Source organism: Balaenoptera borealis (assembly GCF_965194805.1).
Source record: "Balaenoptera borealis genome assembly, chromosome: 2".
Lineage (NCBI taxonomy): Eukaryota > Metazoa > Chordata > Mammalia > Artiodactyla > Balaenopteridae > Balaenoptera > Balaenoptera borealis.
The window spans coordinates 45,171,445-45,188,707 of record NC_138867.1 but is presented as its reverse complement, the minus strand read 5'-3'; the positions used below and the strand labels follow the sequence as shown (position 1 = coordinate 45,188,707).

Below are 17,263 nucleotides of genomic sequence, written 5' to 3'. Positions count from 1 at the left end.
TGCTGGAAGGCCAACATCAAGGTGCCAGCAGGGTTGGTTTCCTCTGACACTCTCTCCTTGGCTTGCAGATTGCCATCCTCTTGCTGCCTCTTCACATGGTGTTTCCACTGTAAGCGTGTGCCTCTGGTGTCACTCTGTGTGTCCTAATCTCCTCTTTTTATGAGAACACCAGTCAAATGGGATTAAGGCCCGCTGTAATCCTTCATTTTAACTTAATTACCTCTTTAAAGGCTCTATGTCCAAATACAGTCACATTCTAAGGCATTGGGAGGTTAGAGCTTCAACATATACATTTGGGAGGGACACAATGCTTTCTATAACAGTGAGTATCCATTGATTTATTCATTCAGCACCTTTCTCAGTGGTTTCCAAATCTGATTGTTTACCAGAATTTTCTGAACAGCTTATTTAAACGGTAGAAGCTACGCTTCTCTCCAGACCTCCTGCGTCAGAAACCTTGAATATACAGCCCAGGTAAAAAAATATATCTCCCCAGGGAATTCTGAGATGGAGCCAGGGTTAAAAGTTCTAGGGTTAAGTATTCTAGAAATAACACTGTGTTCTAGGCATGCTTTAAATGCTGTATGCATATTAACTCATTTAATCCTCACGCTGATCTATAAGGTAGGCACTTTTTATTACCCCCATTTTATAGATGAGGCTGCATAGGCACAGAGAAGTGAAGTTACTTGCCTGTGGTCACAGAGCTGGTCAGTGACAGGACTGGGATATGAACCCAGGTAGTCTGGCTCCAGAGTCTGGGCTCCTAACCACTATACTCAACTGCTTCTCTCCCACAGATGGCGTACTGACCTCAGTCAACCAAGTATTGGGCCCAAGTGGGATAAGAACTTGAACTTGAGAATCATTGGCAGTTGTTTCACACTGATAACTGCCATTGCATGCTTAGGTATTTGTGCATTTTAGAAAGAATAAGCGAAGTTGTAAATGCTGACTGCCTCCAGGTATAACCTGTACATTTAGAAGGCATGACACATGTACCTAGTGGTGAAGCAATTTGAAAGCACTCTATAAGTTTATGTAAAATGAATAAAAAATAAGCACTGGAGGACTTTGCTTCTTAGAGTGAGCACAAAGGGATACAGTTCTGGTGAGTAAGATAAGCGTGAGGATTCGCTTTCTCCGTTCTCTTTGGCCGCTCCAGAAGCACTAAGAGAGGAGGTGGGAGAAGAGATAGAGGTCTTCCTCCTACCTGCCTTCTTGTGCCTTCTTACCTATCACGCTGGCTTTTTTTCCGTGGATCTTTCCCCTAGTAAATGCAAAGGGCGTATGGTCATTTGGAGGCCTTCAACAGACTGTATTTCTAATGTCATGTTCTCATTCAGATTCTGTTCTTTTAAGCCACTTCTCCTGTTTTTCTTTACAGGCTCCTAACAGTCCTGGTACAACAGTCAAACCTCAACGAGATTAATCACCAGGACAGCGAGGTGAGCCTGCCCTCTCAAGGAACAGTTGGCATTGCCCATGTTAGGGTGGGAATAAGGGCTTTTCTGAACCACAGTGCTTCCTCTCTTAAAGGTGCAAGGAGGCCATGGAGCAGTTTTGTGTTCCTACCCTGAGAGGGAAGCCTGTGTCTCCACTATGAATTCTCAGGCAGAAATGTATCCCTCTGTGGGTGTGGGTAGCTTTTAATAGGGAAGGATTTATTGCATTAAGTATTTAAGCATTTATCATACCACTGAAATTTTGTAATTTCCCTTTGGACATTGAGAAATAAATATTGCTCTTTCCTGTCTCCTCGAGTACCAGAAACTTCGAAGGCTGCCGACACTCTCTCTTTGAGTGAAAGATGACAGATAGATAATAATTCTAGGCTCCCTGCTCCAGAAGCCACATTATTAATGCCAATGATCACAACTGCTGTTTGCTTTACGTTGCAAGGCAATCCTGTACAAGGCTTCCTGCAAGACAGCACAGCACTCCCAACTCGGTTCCTGAGGGAGGGTGGATCAGACCAGGGAGAGCCGCCCCAAAGCAGCTGAGGGTCTTTTATCTACTTAACTCTTCTAAAACCCAGGTCTGATTTTTATTAGCCAGCCTGATTTCTGTAATAGCTTCTTAAAACTGATTTAAATACCTGATTTTTAATGGAATTTTTTTTTAAAGTAAGCTTGGCTTGACTGCACTAAGAATGTCTGATAACTTTAAGAAGGTCTGATAGCATTGAAAGTGCATATGCCTCAAGATGCCAAATTACACTGTTTTCAAGACACACTGGCCATAGACAACAGGATGGGAGGAAGCCCCCTAACATGGGCTGGGCTCCTCATCTTTCTTGAGCCTTCTGAGCAAAGGCCTCCTTCCAACGTGCTTGGCAGTAATGACCACACCAAAAAGCCCCTACATCACAGCCTGGGTCTGAGGTTGGACACCTCCCTGACTCGGTGGGCGCATGCTGCTTTCACCCCCCATGTCTTCAGTGGTTTAAAGCAAAACCTCAGATGAGAGAATATTGCACTGTTCTAAACTTCTGCTTTAAAAACGAGAACCAGAGATGAGAAAGTACACTCTGATCACTCTGCCCATGGTGTGAAATCAGGGAGCTTGGGGGCTTGCAGGTTATGTCAGCTGATCAAGAACTTCTAGATTTTGGGCAACTTGCCAACCACTTCTTCCACCTCTAACTCCTACCTTCACTCCCCCCACTAACTGGGACTTATTAGAAAGGGGACAAATTCAGTCATTCACACCCTAAAGCTAAATTCCTCTTATAGACATCTAACTCTGTCCCCTCCTCAGTGGAGCTGAACATCCCCTAGCAAAGTGACAGTTCCCTATTTTTTCCCACCCTGGGAGGCCCCTGGCTGGTGGAGACAATGAATGTAGACGAAAATCTTTCTAATGGTGGTAATTGTAACACTTTTCAGATAATATGTGGTAAATATTGGAGAAATCTCTAGTTCCTTCTCATGCAAAGCAACCTCTCAGAGAAGATTCCTTCTGCTCTTACACCAGCATTCTGACCTATTGGCATTTCTGAGCAGGAGCCTCAAAAAGGACACTTCCCCCCAATGTCGCAGCTTCCTCTTCGCACCATGTCACAGCATGTTTGAAATCCATCTGAAGCCAACTAAGTCTTGCCTGTGTGTTTCATTAACATATATATTGCTAGTGTGAGCCAATCCACATAAATTTGCAAGGGCTAATTTGCTCTTTGCCATTGGACAAAGGACAGTTCTGAAATGGAAAGAACACGGCCCAGGCTTTCTTTGTCATTTGTTACCTTGGAGGAGTTCCTGCATTTGGCTTCTCGGTGTTCTGAATAAGCAGTCGCTTACTGAACCCCGCCCCTCCCACAATCACTTTTCCAATGACTTCCAAGCACAGTGTAGTCTCCATCATATATGAGGGGGTAACAGTTAAAGCACACACACACTCTACATCTGCTAAATAACAGGAAGCAAAAAACAGCAAAGGCAAAAGAAATCAGGGAAAAGGTAAGCTATTGCTGGCAGAACATTATGGTTTCCTAATGACAAGAGGAAAGAGCAAGACATAACCCCTACATAGTGTGAATAAAATTATTTTCCAATAACTGAAGGACTCCCCAGCTTATCACAATAATGGTTAAAGGTTAAATGGTCAATAATAGAAATCTAACTTCATTAAGAGACATATTAGATTGTTAACTGAAACTAAAGAATGGCGAGAGGGAGAGAGGAAGGAAAAAATCTGTTTCTGAAGCCATCCTCTAATTGCTTACATAAAAAACCATGATACGTGCCACTTTATATCAGAGAGATGAATATCACTCTAGAGGCTGTCCTGATCTGAACTCAGTGACTTAAAACATTTTTTGTGTTGTTAGTTTTTACTTGTATAAGTAATACATGAACACATTCGCTTCTTTAAAAATTTGAATATTACAAGTTAATACCAGAAGTCCATGATTACTTCCACCCCACCACCTTAGCCCCCAATTGCTATTTGATGTGTCTCTTTCGCAGTCTTTTGTCTATTTACACTATGTGTGTGTGTGTGTGTATATATATATATATGTATATATATATAGACACTTAGGCACTATGGAGTATAACATGAAAGATATCTCATGTTATATGTTGTTCTCCAACTTTGATTTTCACTCAGGAATATGTCTTAGAGTGTCTTGGATATGTTGATGCATATAAATCTGGCTCATTCCTTTCAATGGCTTCATAATGTTTCACACTATGAAAATACGTCCTTATATTTTCTATTCCCCTATGAATGAATATTTAGGTTGTCTCCAATTTTTCACTATCACAAACACTGCTCTGAAGGGTGTTTGTATAAGCTTCCTTGAGTATTTTATACGAGCATTTCTCTAGAAGAAAAATTGTTGGGCAGTAGAGAGTGTACATTTGTGTATGGGGGAGGGGTTCTATTCTTTTTTTTAATTGAAATATAGTTGATTAACCATATTGTGTTAGTTTCGGGTATATAGCATAGTGATTCAGTACTTTTGCAGATTATATTCCATTATAGGTTACTACAAGGGTATAATCCCCTACGCTATATAGTATATCCTTGTTGCGTATCTATTTTATATATAGTAGTTTGTATCTGTTAATCCTGTACCCCGATTTGTCCCTCTCCACCCCCATTGGTAACCGCAAATTTGTTTTCTATATCTGTGAGTCTGTTTCTGTTTTGTATATACATTCTTTTCTATTATTTTTTAGATTCCACATAGAAGTGATATCACATAGTATTTGTCTTTCTCTGTCTGAGTTATTTCACTAAGTATAATATTCTGTAGGTTCATCCACATTGCTGCAAATGGCAATATTTCATTATTTTTATGGCTGAGTAATATTCCATTGTATATATATATACACACAACATCATCTTAATCCAGTCATCTATTAATGGGAACTTGGGTAGCTTCCATGTCTTGGCTGTTGTAAATAATGCTGCTATGAACATTAGGGTGCATGTGTCATTTCAAATCAGTGTTTTCATTTTTTATGGATATATACCCAGGAATGGAACTGCTGGATCATATGATAGTTCTATTTTTGTTTTTTAAGGAACCTCTATACTGTTTTCCACAGCAGCTGCACCAGTTTACATTCCCACCAACATTGCATGAGGGTTCCCTATTTTTATTTTTAATATGCATGCCTGGTTGTTCTTCAAAACGACTGCATCAATTTATAGCTCCACCCATAGTGTAAAAGGGTGTTTATCACTGTTTGCCTATTGTTGGATTTCCTTGTTATTGTTTTAATTTGCATTTCCCTTATAGCCAATGAGATCAAGCATAATTTCATAGGTGCAATGGTCATTTTTTTTTTTTTTTTTTTTGCAATGGTCATTTTTAGATCTCCTGTGACTTGCCTGTTTAGGTCCTTTGTCCGTTCATCTGTTGTGTTACTTGTAATTTTCTTACAGATTCATAGAAGTTTATTTTATATTCTGAACATTAATCCTTTGTCTGCTGTTGGATTGCAAATATTTTTTCATAGTCTGTTCCTTACTTTAGAACTGCTTGTGATGTCTTTTCCTGTACAGAAATTTTAAAATATGATATAATCAAAATGATCATTCTTGTCCATTGTTGCTTTGCTTTTGGTATCTTTTTAAAGAAGGCCTTCCCTACCCCTAGGGACATAACTACGCTATGCTAAATTTTCTTTTAGTTTGTTACAAGATTTTTTTTAAATATATGGTTCCATTTCTGAACTCTTTGTTCTCATTCCAATGATCTGTTTGTTTTTCCTGTTTCATTAACCACACTGCTTAGTTATAAAGTGACTTATTTAGAAGCTATTCACACTGTAAAGTTTTACACTGTGGGAAAGGCAAGATGGGTCAGATGGGTCAGATTGTCCTTTGTGCCTTTGTTCTTCTGGACCTCAGGGGAATCAATGACAGAGAGGCTTGTCTACTGCAGCTACAGAGAGTTAAGTTGCTAAATTCCTGGAACCTAACCTCTCCTGCTTTCATATTAGCTTTGACAGGAAGAGCACCCCATCAAGAGTGGCTATGAAATGTTGGCATCTGGGTTAGAACTTTGAATGCATTTATCCAGAAAAGCACTGTTATGCATGGTATTCAGGATAGATTGTTGATCCTATATTAAATGCACATTCTGATATGAGTAGATTTTTGTGAGTGGCCTAACAATCCAAACTTCCATTACAACAGCACTCTCAGAAAATAAATCCAAGTTGCAAAAACAGATGTGAATCTTTGGATATAATTCTTAGCACTAAAATCCACTTACAACATTCCTAAGATACAAGCATAAGCAGAGATTGTGCACTATAAAGGCAAAATCAATAGAAATAGTCCCTGACCCTAGAAATCTTTTTATTTTACAGTTGGCAAAAGGTAAAATAATAAAGCAAAAAAATTTTAATGCACCACAATTTTTATCCTAAAAATGAACACCTTAACAAGTGGAGTAGAGTCACTACTACTTAGGAGCCCTCACTTCCCTCTCTCCCCCGACCCTCCTTTCCCCATAAGTTTCTAGGGGCAGTATTTTTTATCTTTGTGTCCCTAGAATCTAGTTCAGTAACTTACACATAGTAGAGTCCCCCCAAAAATACATGTTTAGATAAATAGAGAATTACATCATTAAATTCAAGAAAAAGTCATATAATTACATCATTAAATTCAAGAAAAAGTCATTTTATTTTATTGGCCTTTTCTTTCTTTGTTTTGTTGACCCAACTCAATGACCCATTTTATTTACCAGAGTTGACTCCCGGTGACTTTTAGTTATTTCCAAAATCTCCTCTCAAAAAAATAAGATTTTATATTATTCTAGATCTTAAAAAAGGTACTGTAGATTCTAGGGCAGGGGTCCTTGTCCATTTTCATGACATGGACACATCTGGTATGTTGGGGAAGCCTATGGATCCCTTCTCAGAAAAATGTTTCAAATTACATAAAATAAAATATATAGAATTAAAAAAATTATATTGAATAACAGATATCAAACTATTTTAAAGAACAAATTTGCAATATTAATATGCAAGCTTTTTTTGCTAATGCACTACTAATCTTTGTGATCTATAATTGTAAGGTTTTTCCCAAATAAATTTGAAGAAAATGGCTTTCATTACAGCACTTCTAACCATCTAGGTTTTTTAAGAATCTTTTAAAGTACATCATTTATTCCAATCTTTTGTATACAGAAGACCCTCTATAACTTTTGTGAGAGGTAGTCACAAAATTAATAATGTGTGAATATTAAAATGTCAAACAGAGCCAAACTGGACTTCTGTGAAATTCTAGATCCTTCAGATGATCTAGAATTGTTTTGCTGATCTTTCAAACACCTGCTAAAATTCTACCCCCAGTGCACCAAGGCGAGGGGTGAACCAAGCACCCAGCCACATCACACATTTCTCTCTCTGTGTCTTTCAGCGTCTGCAAGAGCTGGTCTAACAGTGCAATTCTGAAACATGAAAACTGCTAAGCACTTCATCAGATTTCTGCTTCATAAAACATAAAAGTTACAGTGGTTTTGGAAAAAAAGAAAAAAGGTCTGAGAAGCTAATAGGATTTGAAAGCCCTTAACTGAAATGTTGGTGGCACAGGCTCAAGGCACAGAATTACTCATCTGTACAAGAACCTGTTCCAAAACAGCCCCGCTATGCACCCAACAGTCACCACACACAGTCCTATCAGCTATCTCGAAATGGATCCTAAGTCAACCAAAACTTAACATTTCCCTCCAAAACATTCTAGAGAGCTATGTTCTTAAATGAATGTAAGTTACTCTTCACTGTTTGAGCCAATACTTTTTCAACAAAGTGGAATTCTACTGCTACAAGAGTCGTCTGGGTGTTTGTTGTAATATATCTTCAGGTAGCTCCTAGATTTTCAGCCCTTAGATTCTTTGAAGGCCCAGTTGAGTCCTCAGGGACTCAATGAGGAGCCTCACAGTTTGGACACAGGTGGCTGGCTTGCGTTCGACAGACTCTAGTACCTTACACTCCCCATGAATTCAAGGGAGCCTGGATAACCTGCAATTCACTAATTAATTCTTCCTATGAACACTTCTTGAACACCTAATGTGTGCTTGGGCATATCACAGTGAATGAGCCATAGCTTCTGCCTTTAAGTGCATCACAGCTTAATCTTAGTCCCTATCACAGCTCAGTGCAAATGCCAATTGCCCAAGCCTGAAGTCTGCCCCGTAAATGGCCACCAGAGTCTTAACATAACACAACTAGGATGTGTTAGCTGTGTTAATAGAAGCTGAAGGAAGGAGGAGGCAGTTGTAGGAAAAAGTTCCTAAACAAAGTGTGTTGTGCAATACAAAGGGCTGCACTTGAGCTGATTCTAACAGTTTTGGTTTTCATATTACTAACTCTAAGAGGATGTATTTGTATTTCTCATTAGCCCAATTGAAAAAAACAGCAACAGGAAGTTTCCCTTGACTTGAGTGAATTTTGAAACCTGTTTATATTGTAATATAAATACACAAATTTATATTATATAACATATTATTATTTAGAGAAGTAATGGAGTATTTCAAGTCTTGATTTGGGGCCACTCAGAGGATCAACAGTTCTTTATAACACTGATCCCAAATTCCAGGGTAGGGGAGGAGTGGGGGGAGAATATGTATATTTCAATACCTTACAAAAATAAATGTCTGCCAGCTGTACTTTTAGAAGAAAACTAGAGGTGATGCCAAATGAAACAAATAATAATAAAGGGTGGCAACCCTTATGCTACTGAGAATCACCATTCTAGAAAGTGAGAAGACCCTGAATCTAGCTAAAATCACAAAGAAAAAAATTGTCCAGCAGCTGAGCTCACTTCCAAAATGAAAGTCTACTAGCTTGATGTGTGGAACAAGCATCTTCCTCCAGAGTTGGAGAGACCTGGATTTGAATCCCACCTTTGCCTTGTAACCAGTCAGTGGCCTTAGGGAAATTATTGGATTGGCCAAAAAGTTCGTTCGGGTTTTTCCATAACCCGAACGAACTTTTTGGCCAACCCAGTATTTAACCTGTGTTTCAGTTTCCTCACCTGTAAAATGGGTCTAAAAATACCCATCTCTTAGGATTGTTGTAAAGATTCAGTGAAGTGAATAAAGTTCTTGGCACCAAGTAGGTATATGAAAAATGGTAGTGCTCCTCCCCACCATTTACCAAAGCATGCAGGAGGTGGGGGGTTTTGTTTTGTTTTATTTTGTTTTCTTTTGTTTTTTCCAGCAGGGGGTTGGGGAAGGGTGTTTGAAGAGAATAACTCTTAAAGCCTAGAAGCTATATTTAGGAGACAAGGATTAACAGTGCATAATGACAGTTTAATTCACAAGTTCACACTGAATTCTCATATTGCTAAATCTGTATCTCTGCATGTAGTGATTGCTATCTACCTTATTTGGAGCGCTCATCAGGAATTCTAAAAGGTTTCAATTGAATAGTTGGTAACAATGATCATATCAGACAAGTTCATTTTCTATAAAGAAGTCATGTTCTGTCTGTCTTTCTTGTGTGAATGATTTTAGAAAGCAAAGCCAAATTTTACAAAAGCAAAAAATTCAATCAAGAACAGTAAGAAGTCACTCATTTAATAAGCCTTTACTTAGTATCCACAATGTGCCTGGCACTGTTCTAGGCTCCAGGGATTCAGACAGACAAGGGCCCTGCCTTCTTGAAGCTTACACCCCAGTGACTTCAAAATTGTCTCCAATGTCTTTAACCCTGGATACAGGTGGCACTTCATAAGGAAGCCAATGATTCTGAAGCAAATGGGACTTAGCACTGGGAATAATCCTTGCACAGTAAAAAGAATCTGATTCCCTGGAGTCCAGATGTCTAATTCCAGTGGGCCAAATTAAAAAATGAAGAGGACCCATTGAAATGCTGTGAGCTATTCTGAATCCCAAGTAATATTCAGCTGTTGCAATAAGAACAAGACGTTCCACTGTTTTTATACCAGCATTCTTTTCCATATGGAACCAATTTCTTGAAATATCCTTAAGAGTATCTGGAGGCTCAGTGTTATGTGACACTTGAAACTTGAAAGCAGACCATAATGTAATGATTTAGAATATGGAACTGGTCAAGGGGGTTTAACATTCTAATCTCACGGCCCCACAAACATCACACCCTAGATTCAGCTCGATCATAGACTTGTGAACTTCCCTAGAGCTCAGCTTCCTCTTCCACAAAATGGGAAGGACAGTGGCACCTGTCAGAGTTGGCTAACTGCTATAGCAAACAATTCGAAATCTCAGTGGCCTGACATAATAAAAGCTTAATTCCTGCTTGCTTCATAGCCCAGTGCTGGTTGATGAGGTGACCCTGTCCGACCTCATCAGTCAGGGTCCTGGGTTGATTAATCACATGATTCCAGCACATTCTTGAGCCTTGTCCTCCTCTACATTCAGTTGTCAGGTGAGGAGAAGAAAATATGTCAAAGACGACATAGGTTTTGTTTTCTAGACAGACCTTGGAGGGGTCGGGGCTTCCATCCTTCCATCCTTTCTGTCCACACTGCAATGGTCAAGACTCAGTCTCGTGGCTACATGTATCTGCTGGGAGGCTGGGGAGTGTAGACTGACTATGCGCCTTGGAGGGAGAGGAAGTAGAGTTTGGTGAGCATGTAGTGGACTTCACCACAATGCTAAATCCAAAAAGCTGTTTGGAGGATTAAGTGAGATAATATACATAAGGACTCATAAAGATCTCTAGATCAATACATATTAATTCTGGAATAATATTAGTTCTGCACTCCTAGCTAGGCTGAGGCCCATCTCCTCCACTCAGCTCATCTTGGATGAGCAGAGAAGGCCAAGGCGGTGACATTATCTTTATGTTACCTGCAGAGACAGCTCCAAAAAGAGAAAGCTACCTACGTCCTTTGCTCCCTTTACCAGGCATCTTAATCTAGAATCATTTTAGATACATTTCATATTATTGAGAGCCATAGTCAAGGAGAAGAGGCCATCTTTTCATAGTACACTCCCAAATAATACTGGTTCTTTTTGGCAAATGTTTCCCAAAAGAAGCTTATCTTATTAGTAAATGATGCCTAGAGTGTGTGACCTTAAGCTCTGAAAGAAGGTGGGATTCACCAGATTGACTCATCCAGATCTGCTCTCCAAGATGCCAGAGAGTGATTTCTTCTAAACAATGTAAATCAGATCATGTCAACATCTGCTTAAAATCCCCCACTGTCTTTCTATTGAGTTTAGAATAAAATCCAAATGCCTTATACCGGGTATTCCCCATCCCACGCTCCCAGGATCAGCCCTGCCTCTCTCCAACCTCATCTCACATCTTTCTCCTCCTCTCCCTATTCATTCATTCTTTCATTCATTCATTCAACAGCTATTTATTTAGCCTTGGTTCAGTCCCTGGAAACACCGTAGTAAAATAGACAGCGCCCCTGCCCTGGTGGCGGGAGATGGCATCCCAGCGTGACTGATCACGGGTGCCAGCCTTAGTGACTTGTTGCTCGCTGGTCTCTTCCCACAGTTCACCCCGGCTCACAGAGGCCCATGTAGAACAGTTCCTACCCCCGTGGTGGTTACTCTCTCACAGCACCCCAAGTACATTCTTTATAGCATTCAACAATCTGGAAAATCCTTTTGCTTGTTTGCGTGCGTTTATTATCTATCTTCCTCTACCACGGTGTAATTCCCATGAGAACAGGATCTTATGTATCTTATTCACTGTAGTATCCTTAACACCTGTTTGCCTGGCACCAAGTAGAAGCCCAATAAGTATCTGTTGAATGAATGGCCCAAGGAACGAATGAACTGACAGGCGGCAACCAGCACACCTGGTGGCGCCCTCAGGCCTGAGGAGAAAGTGTGCTCCGTTTTCCTGCCTGATATCCTGTGCTCATCTGTGTCCCTCTGATTGTGGTTTTGTAGGGAATGACACCACTCCACTGGGCAGCTTTCCACAACCGGCCTCAACACACCCAAATGCTGCTGAAGAAGGGGGCAGACCCCACCCTTGTGGATAAAGACTTTAAAACGGCTCTCCACTGGGCTGTGCAGGTGAGAAGTTAGCCAGTGGGCTTGTCTCAAGTATAAATGGTGTAAAACAATGTTAACAATTCTGAGCATGTCAGACCTGAAAGATGGAATTTTCAAAGGTACAGTCCCAGCATTGATGTGGCCTTTATATGTACAACAGAGCAAGTAAGATACATGCTGCCCTCTTCCCTTCATTCATACCCAGAGCAGCAACAGCAAACCTGCCACTTTGGAGGATTTGGGTACATCAGTTGCTGAGAAGAAATTCTGCCAAGGTAAAGAGGGGGAGGAGTTACAGAATATCACCCACCTCGGCTGTTACACACACACACACACACACACACACACACACATACACACCCCTCTCTCACTCTCTCTTTCTCCATCTCAATAATTGATGCTGACTCACAGTGTACCAGGATAACCCTTCAAAGAATTATTAGGAAAGTCCCTTCAAAGCCTTTGGACCATGACTCTCTTCTTCCTTCCAAATCCTCTGAAGCAGAGTAATTCCAGGTGACCCTGAACAATGGTGCTCTGAACAATGGAAATTGTGACTCATAACCCTACCTCACTACCCCAAAAGGGAATCTGTATCAGTACACATGACCAGAGAAATCAGAAATCTACAGTCCAAGGGGGGGGAAAACTGGGACTTTCCGGTGGTCCAGTGGTTAAGACTCCACCTTCCAATGCGGGGGGTGTGGGTTCGATCCCTGGTCGGGGGTTCCATGTGCTGTGCGGTGCAGTGCAGCCAAAAATTTTAAAAAAACACAAAACACAAAGTGGGGAAAACTGAGACTAAGGGGAAAGAATGGCCATAGCTAACACTTATTGAAGTGTTTTCTAAGGAAATCATTCAAAGGGAATGATTAAGAGTTATCTCTTCTGTCCTTGAAAGGAGAGCGATACTATGCACCCTTTCAACAAACTTGCTAGCCCGTTCTGTCTTTTCATGCCTAACCTAGACATCCCCACTGTTTATTTCTATCAGCCCAGTAAGGGCACCCTTGCTGAACTGCTGCCAGGGTCCCTGTGATTCTGCACGCCCTGATGGTGGTTTCACTCAGGTGTTTTCACATGCCACACAACAGCAGAGAAGGGCACCTGGCACTTTCAGGGTTGACATGTGTGCCTGAGATAAGGGCAAAACAGAAGTGATTTGGAAACTACTCTGTTTTTGTTCCTACAAACTTGGCTTCAGTTACCCTGTAGCAGGGCCAGCCCTGCAAAACTGTGAAGTGAACAAAGCATGTTTTTGTCATCCTCACCTGCCCTGAGCGCCCTCCTCCATACTTTCAGTATCTAATCAGCTGCCCTGTCCCCCTCATGCCAGTCCCTGCCCAGAGCCCAGTCCTCTGGCTGGTCAGGGGTCACCACTGGAGCAGTGGCCCCAGGGCAGCCTGGCTGGGCAACCAAGATGTATCCCACATGTGTTGGCTCTCAGCTGAGGTGAGAGTGGTATCAGAACCAAGCCTTTTCTGTATATTCACTCCCATTGCCCCTGTTTTCTGATTTCATAGATCTGGGATGGGGCTCATGCAGATGCATTTTGAAAAATCTCCCCGGGGAATTCTGACTGATATGCCTCCTCTGCTCCACCTTGCTCTACCACAGCCCAGTTTAGAGCTGCTGCTTGGGAGATGGCTTTGCAGTCGAATCATCAGCAGTGCTTGTAAAACAACAGATTCCCAGACCCCACTCCAGACCTTCTGAGTTGGGCTCTTCATGGGTGGGAACCCTTGTTTTGATCCTCCAAGAGGCAATTTGGCAAAATCCAAAGAAAAATGTGCTCAACTCAGAAGATCTGAGTTTGCATGAACAGAGCTGGCTTTGTTCTGAGAACAGTCACCTAAACCTGCTTGGCTTAACTATAGGTGTATCTTTGGGGCATGAATGAGACCGTGCGTGTGACAGTGATATGTAATATTCTTTGTAATTGGAAGAGATTATCATTTTTATTATGGCTCCCAATTTCCTCCATGAAAGCTTAGTTATCATACCCACATCTACATACTATATTCTTTCTCTCTACTAAATGTTATAGCTTTTAACCTGCTACATTGATTTCAGTCCTGTCTGCACATTAGAATCATCTGAAGAGCTTTTAGACAATACTGATACCCAAGCCCCACACCCTTAGATTTTCAGTCAGTTTGTCTGGGGTGGAGCCTAGGTGTCAGTAATTTTTAAAGTTTTCCCTTCTTCCAGGAGATTGTAATGTCCAGCTGGGGTTGAAAACTACTATGATAAATGAATTCATATTAATGGGTTCTAAAACCTTAGCTACTCCTACCTAAGATATTTACATTTTGACCATGATTTTGTATAATAAGCATAATGCCTCACACATTTGTATACTCAATAGCTTAATAAATGTTTCATGAGAAAAAAAAACAAATTTCATGAGCACCTATTCTGCATCTGGCATTGCCGGGGGAAAGATTAAGAAGACAGGTTCCTTCTAGGACCCCTACAATTGTATGTAATATTGCACGTGCTTATGTGTGAGGATGTTAGCATACAATTTTCTGAGGGAGGTGTTTACAGTTTCTTCAACTCTTCAGTGAGGATCTGTAACTAACCCCCCCCCCCCCACAAAAGGTTAAGAATCACCCTCTGGAGGAACTGTACACCCTCTCCCTCCCTGTGGTTAGCAGTAAAATTCAGAAGTGGTGTATTCTGCCCTTTACTCTGCAAAGAAGCCTGAGGGTAATTCCAAATGTCAGCTGCAACTGGGATTATACTGGCCTCCGTTAGCCTTATTCTTCATTTATAACTCAGGGCCAGCACTGTGCTCCTCATAAAGTTTTTCCACATGAATGAGTCTATTTCCCATTGTCATTAATTCCTTTCACTGAACTTCCTGCTTTTCTCTTGGACTATATGAGACCATATTTAAAGCTATAGCACTTTGAACTAATAAAGCTTCTGTATTTGACCCAGGCAACCAAAGCAGTAAAGATTTGAAACATTGGGCCCAAAAAGTAAACTAAGTTTGACTTCTGCCCCCATTTCTTGGGTCCCTTGGTAGCTGGTGGTGCCCTCCTGTGGGCCCATTGCCCTCGTTCGCCTCCCCCATCTGCCCAGGAGGCCCGATTGCGTGGCTCTCTCTGGGCTAACACTGAGCAGAACGCTGTCCGTATCTGCATCCAGTCTCCCTTGATGGAATCTCAGTGCCTTCGGGGCATGTTCTTGCCTATCTGTGATGATACTAGCTTATCAGGAGTCTACACAGGTATCTCTCGGACTCATCTTCCTCTCACTCCTCAACACTGCAGAAATTTAGTCATTAATCTTTTTGTCATTCTCCTTTCCTCAGAAAGCCCATCGGTTCCTAGGGCTTTGACTATCATTCTACTCAGAATTTCCTCAGATCAAGATCCAGCTCTGACCTCTCTCTCGAACGTTAAACTCACATTTCCAACTCTACCAGGCATCTTCCCATAATTTCCCATGGACACGTCAAACTGGATCCATGATCTCTCCTTCCCGTCACATTCCCATCCACCCAGTAGCCCAAGCCAAAGGCCATCATGTGGCCCATGGACACTGCTTCCTTATCATCCTTCATGTGTAATTGGTTATCAAGACCTCTCGATTCCACCTCCTCAGGTCTCACATCTCTGTCTCCTCCTTTCTATCCCCACTGTATAGATCAGGGCCCCAGCAGGAAACAACCCACTCAGATGGGATTATTTGAGCATAGATTCATAAAGAGGCTATTTACACACAACAGCAGGTTGCCATTAGGGCATCTGGGAGGGCATGGGAGGGAATGGTTACTAAGACACGGCAAAAGCTGTAGCTGTAGGAAAGGGCCTAGGACAGAAACTGTAGCCTTTGATGGAATAGTCAAACTGTGGCCTAGCAGGGAGGGAACTGGAGGATAAATGCCCCAATCACTCTTTCCTCCTACCTCCATCTCCTGTCAGTACCACTCACTGGCCAATCCCAACCAGAAGCCAAAGGGCAAAGGGACCCATTTGATGCAATTCATACATGCTAAAGGGTAGAGAGCAGGATGAAAAAAGATGGAGAGTTAACCGGGAAGAACAAATGGAGACAATTTAGTACACCTACCATCAGTGCCTTAGATCAACCTTCCCCTGTCTCTCACCTGAACAGTTTCAGTATCTGTATTCCTACTTCCAGCCCTTTCCTTCTCCAATCTAGTCTCACATTGCACCAAGTGCTCTTTCTACAAATCACAAAGGAATGCACTAACATAACTGTTACTACACCAAAACAATTATGGTCGCTGCTGGTTCTTGGCTCAAAAACCTTCACCAAGTGCCGTTTTCTGGTAAAGAACAAACTCCTTGCCTTGCACTTACTGCCATGAACAACCTCTCTGCAACCCACCCCGCTCCCTGCCCTTTCCTCTTCAAGCCATATAGGCTTTATTCCAATCATACTAGAATATTAATAATCCCCTCAATACATCGTAAAGATTCATCCTGTCTTCCCCTTGGTCATGCTCTTCCCTTTTGGTGAAATACTTCTTTTTTCTTGCACTCCCTGCATCATCCCTTCTAACTGCAGGATTTATACTTGTTCTTCCTTATTTCTCAAGGCCCAACTAAGTTCACCCTCTTTGTTGAGCTCGCTTTCAGAATTTTTCCCTCCGTCTAGCACTTCCTTACTTCTATTACTGGTGTTACGATCAGTGGGGTGCCTGTGTCTCCTCTTCTAGACTATGTGCTTAAGGGCAATGTGCCTTACTCATCCAGATGTCTCTCAAGACCCAGAACAGATCTTTGTGAATCTTTGTGAACACCAAAAAGATGTTCACTGAATTCAGTTCAATAAGTTTATCCATCCCAAGCCAGTGGGAACAGTGGCTTATTGGGTTCTTTCTGTGAGATACCATTTTCAGCTTAACTGAAACTTCCAGGAATGCAATAACTTAGTATCTTTTTTTTTTTTTGGCTGCACTGGGTCTTTGTGGCTGCTTGTGGGCTTTCTCTAGTTGTGGTGAGCGGGGGATACTCTTCGTTGCAGTGCACAGGCTTCTCGTTGCGGTGGCTTCTCTTGCTGCAGAGCATGGGATCTAGGCACATGGGCTTCAGTAGTTGTGGCGCACAGGCTCAGTAGTTGTGGCTTGCGGGCTCTAGAGCACAGGCTCAGTAGTTGTGGCGCATGGGCTTAGTTGTTCTGCCACATGTGGGATCTTCCCAGACCAGGGATCGAACCCGTGTCCCCTGCATCGGCAGCCTCCTTAACCAGTGCACCACCAGGGAAGTCCATGTGCCTTAGTCCATGTGGCTTAGTATCAAGGAGTTTTTTCTAATGATA

General features: G+C 41.7%; 1 protein-coding gene across 3 annotated transcripts in view; it reads left to right on the top strand.

The window, feature by feature from the left end:
* ANKRD55 (ankyrin repeat domain 55) overlaps positions 1-17,263 on the top strand; it is a 502,662-nt gene that overhangs the window by 458,759 nt on the left and 26,640 nt on the right. For all 3 annotated transcript variants that reach the window (XM_082382340.1, XM_082382339.1, XM_082382341.1), the window contains 2 exons: positions 1,388-1,448; positions 11,858-11,986. In XM_082382340.1, coding sequence (XP_082238466.1) covers positions 1,388-1,448; positions 11,858-11,986 — 190 coding nt within the window. The remainder of the gene's footprint in view (positions 1-1,387; positions 1,449-11,857; positions 11,987-17,263) is intronic.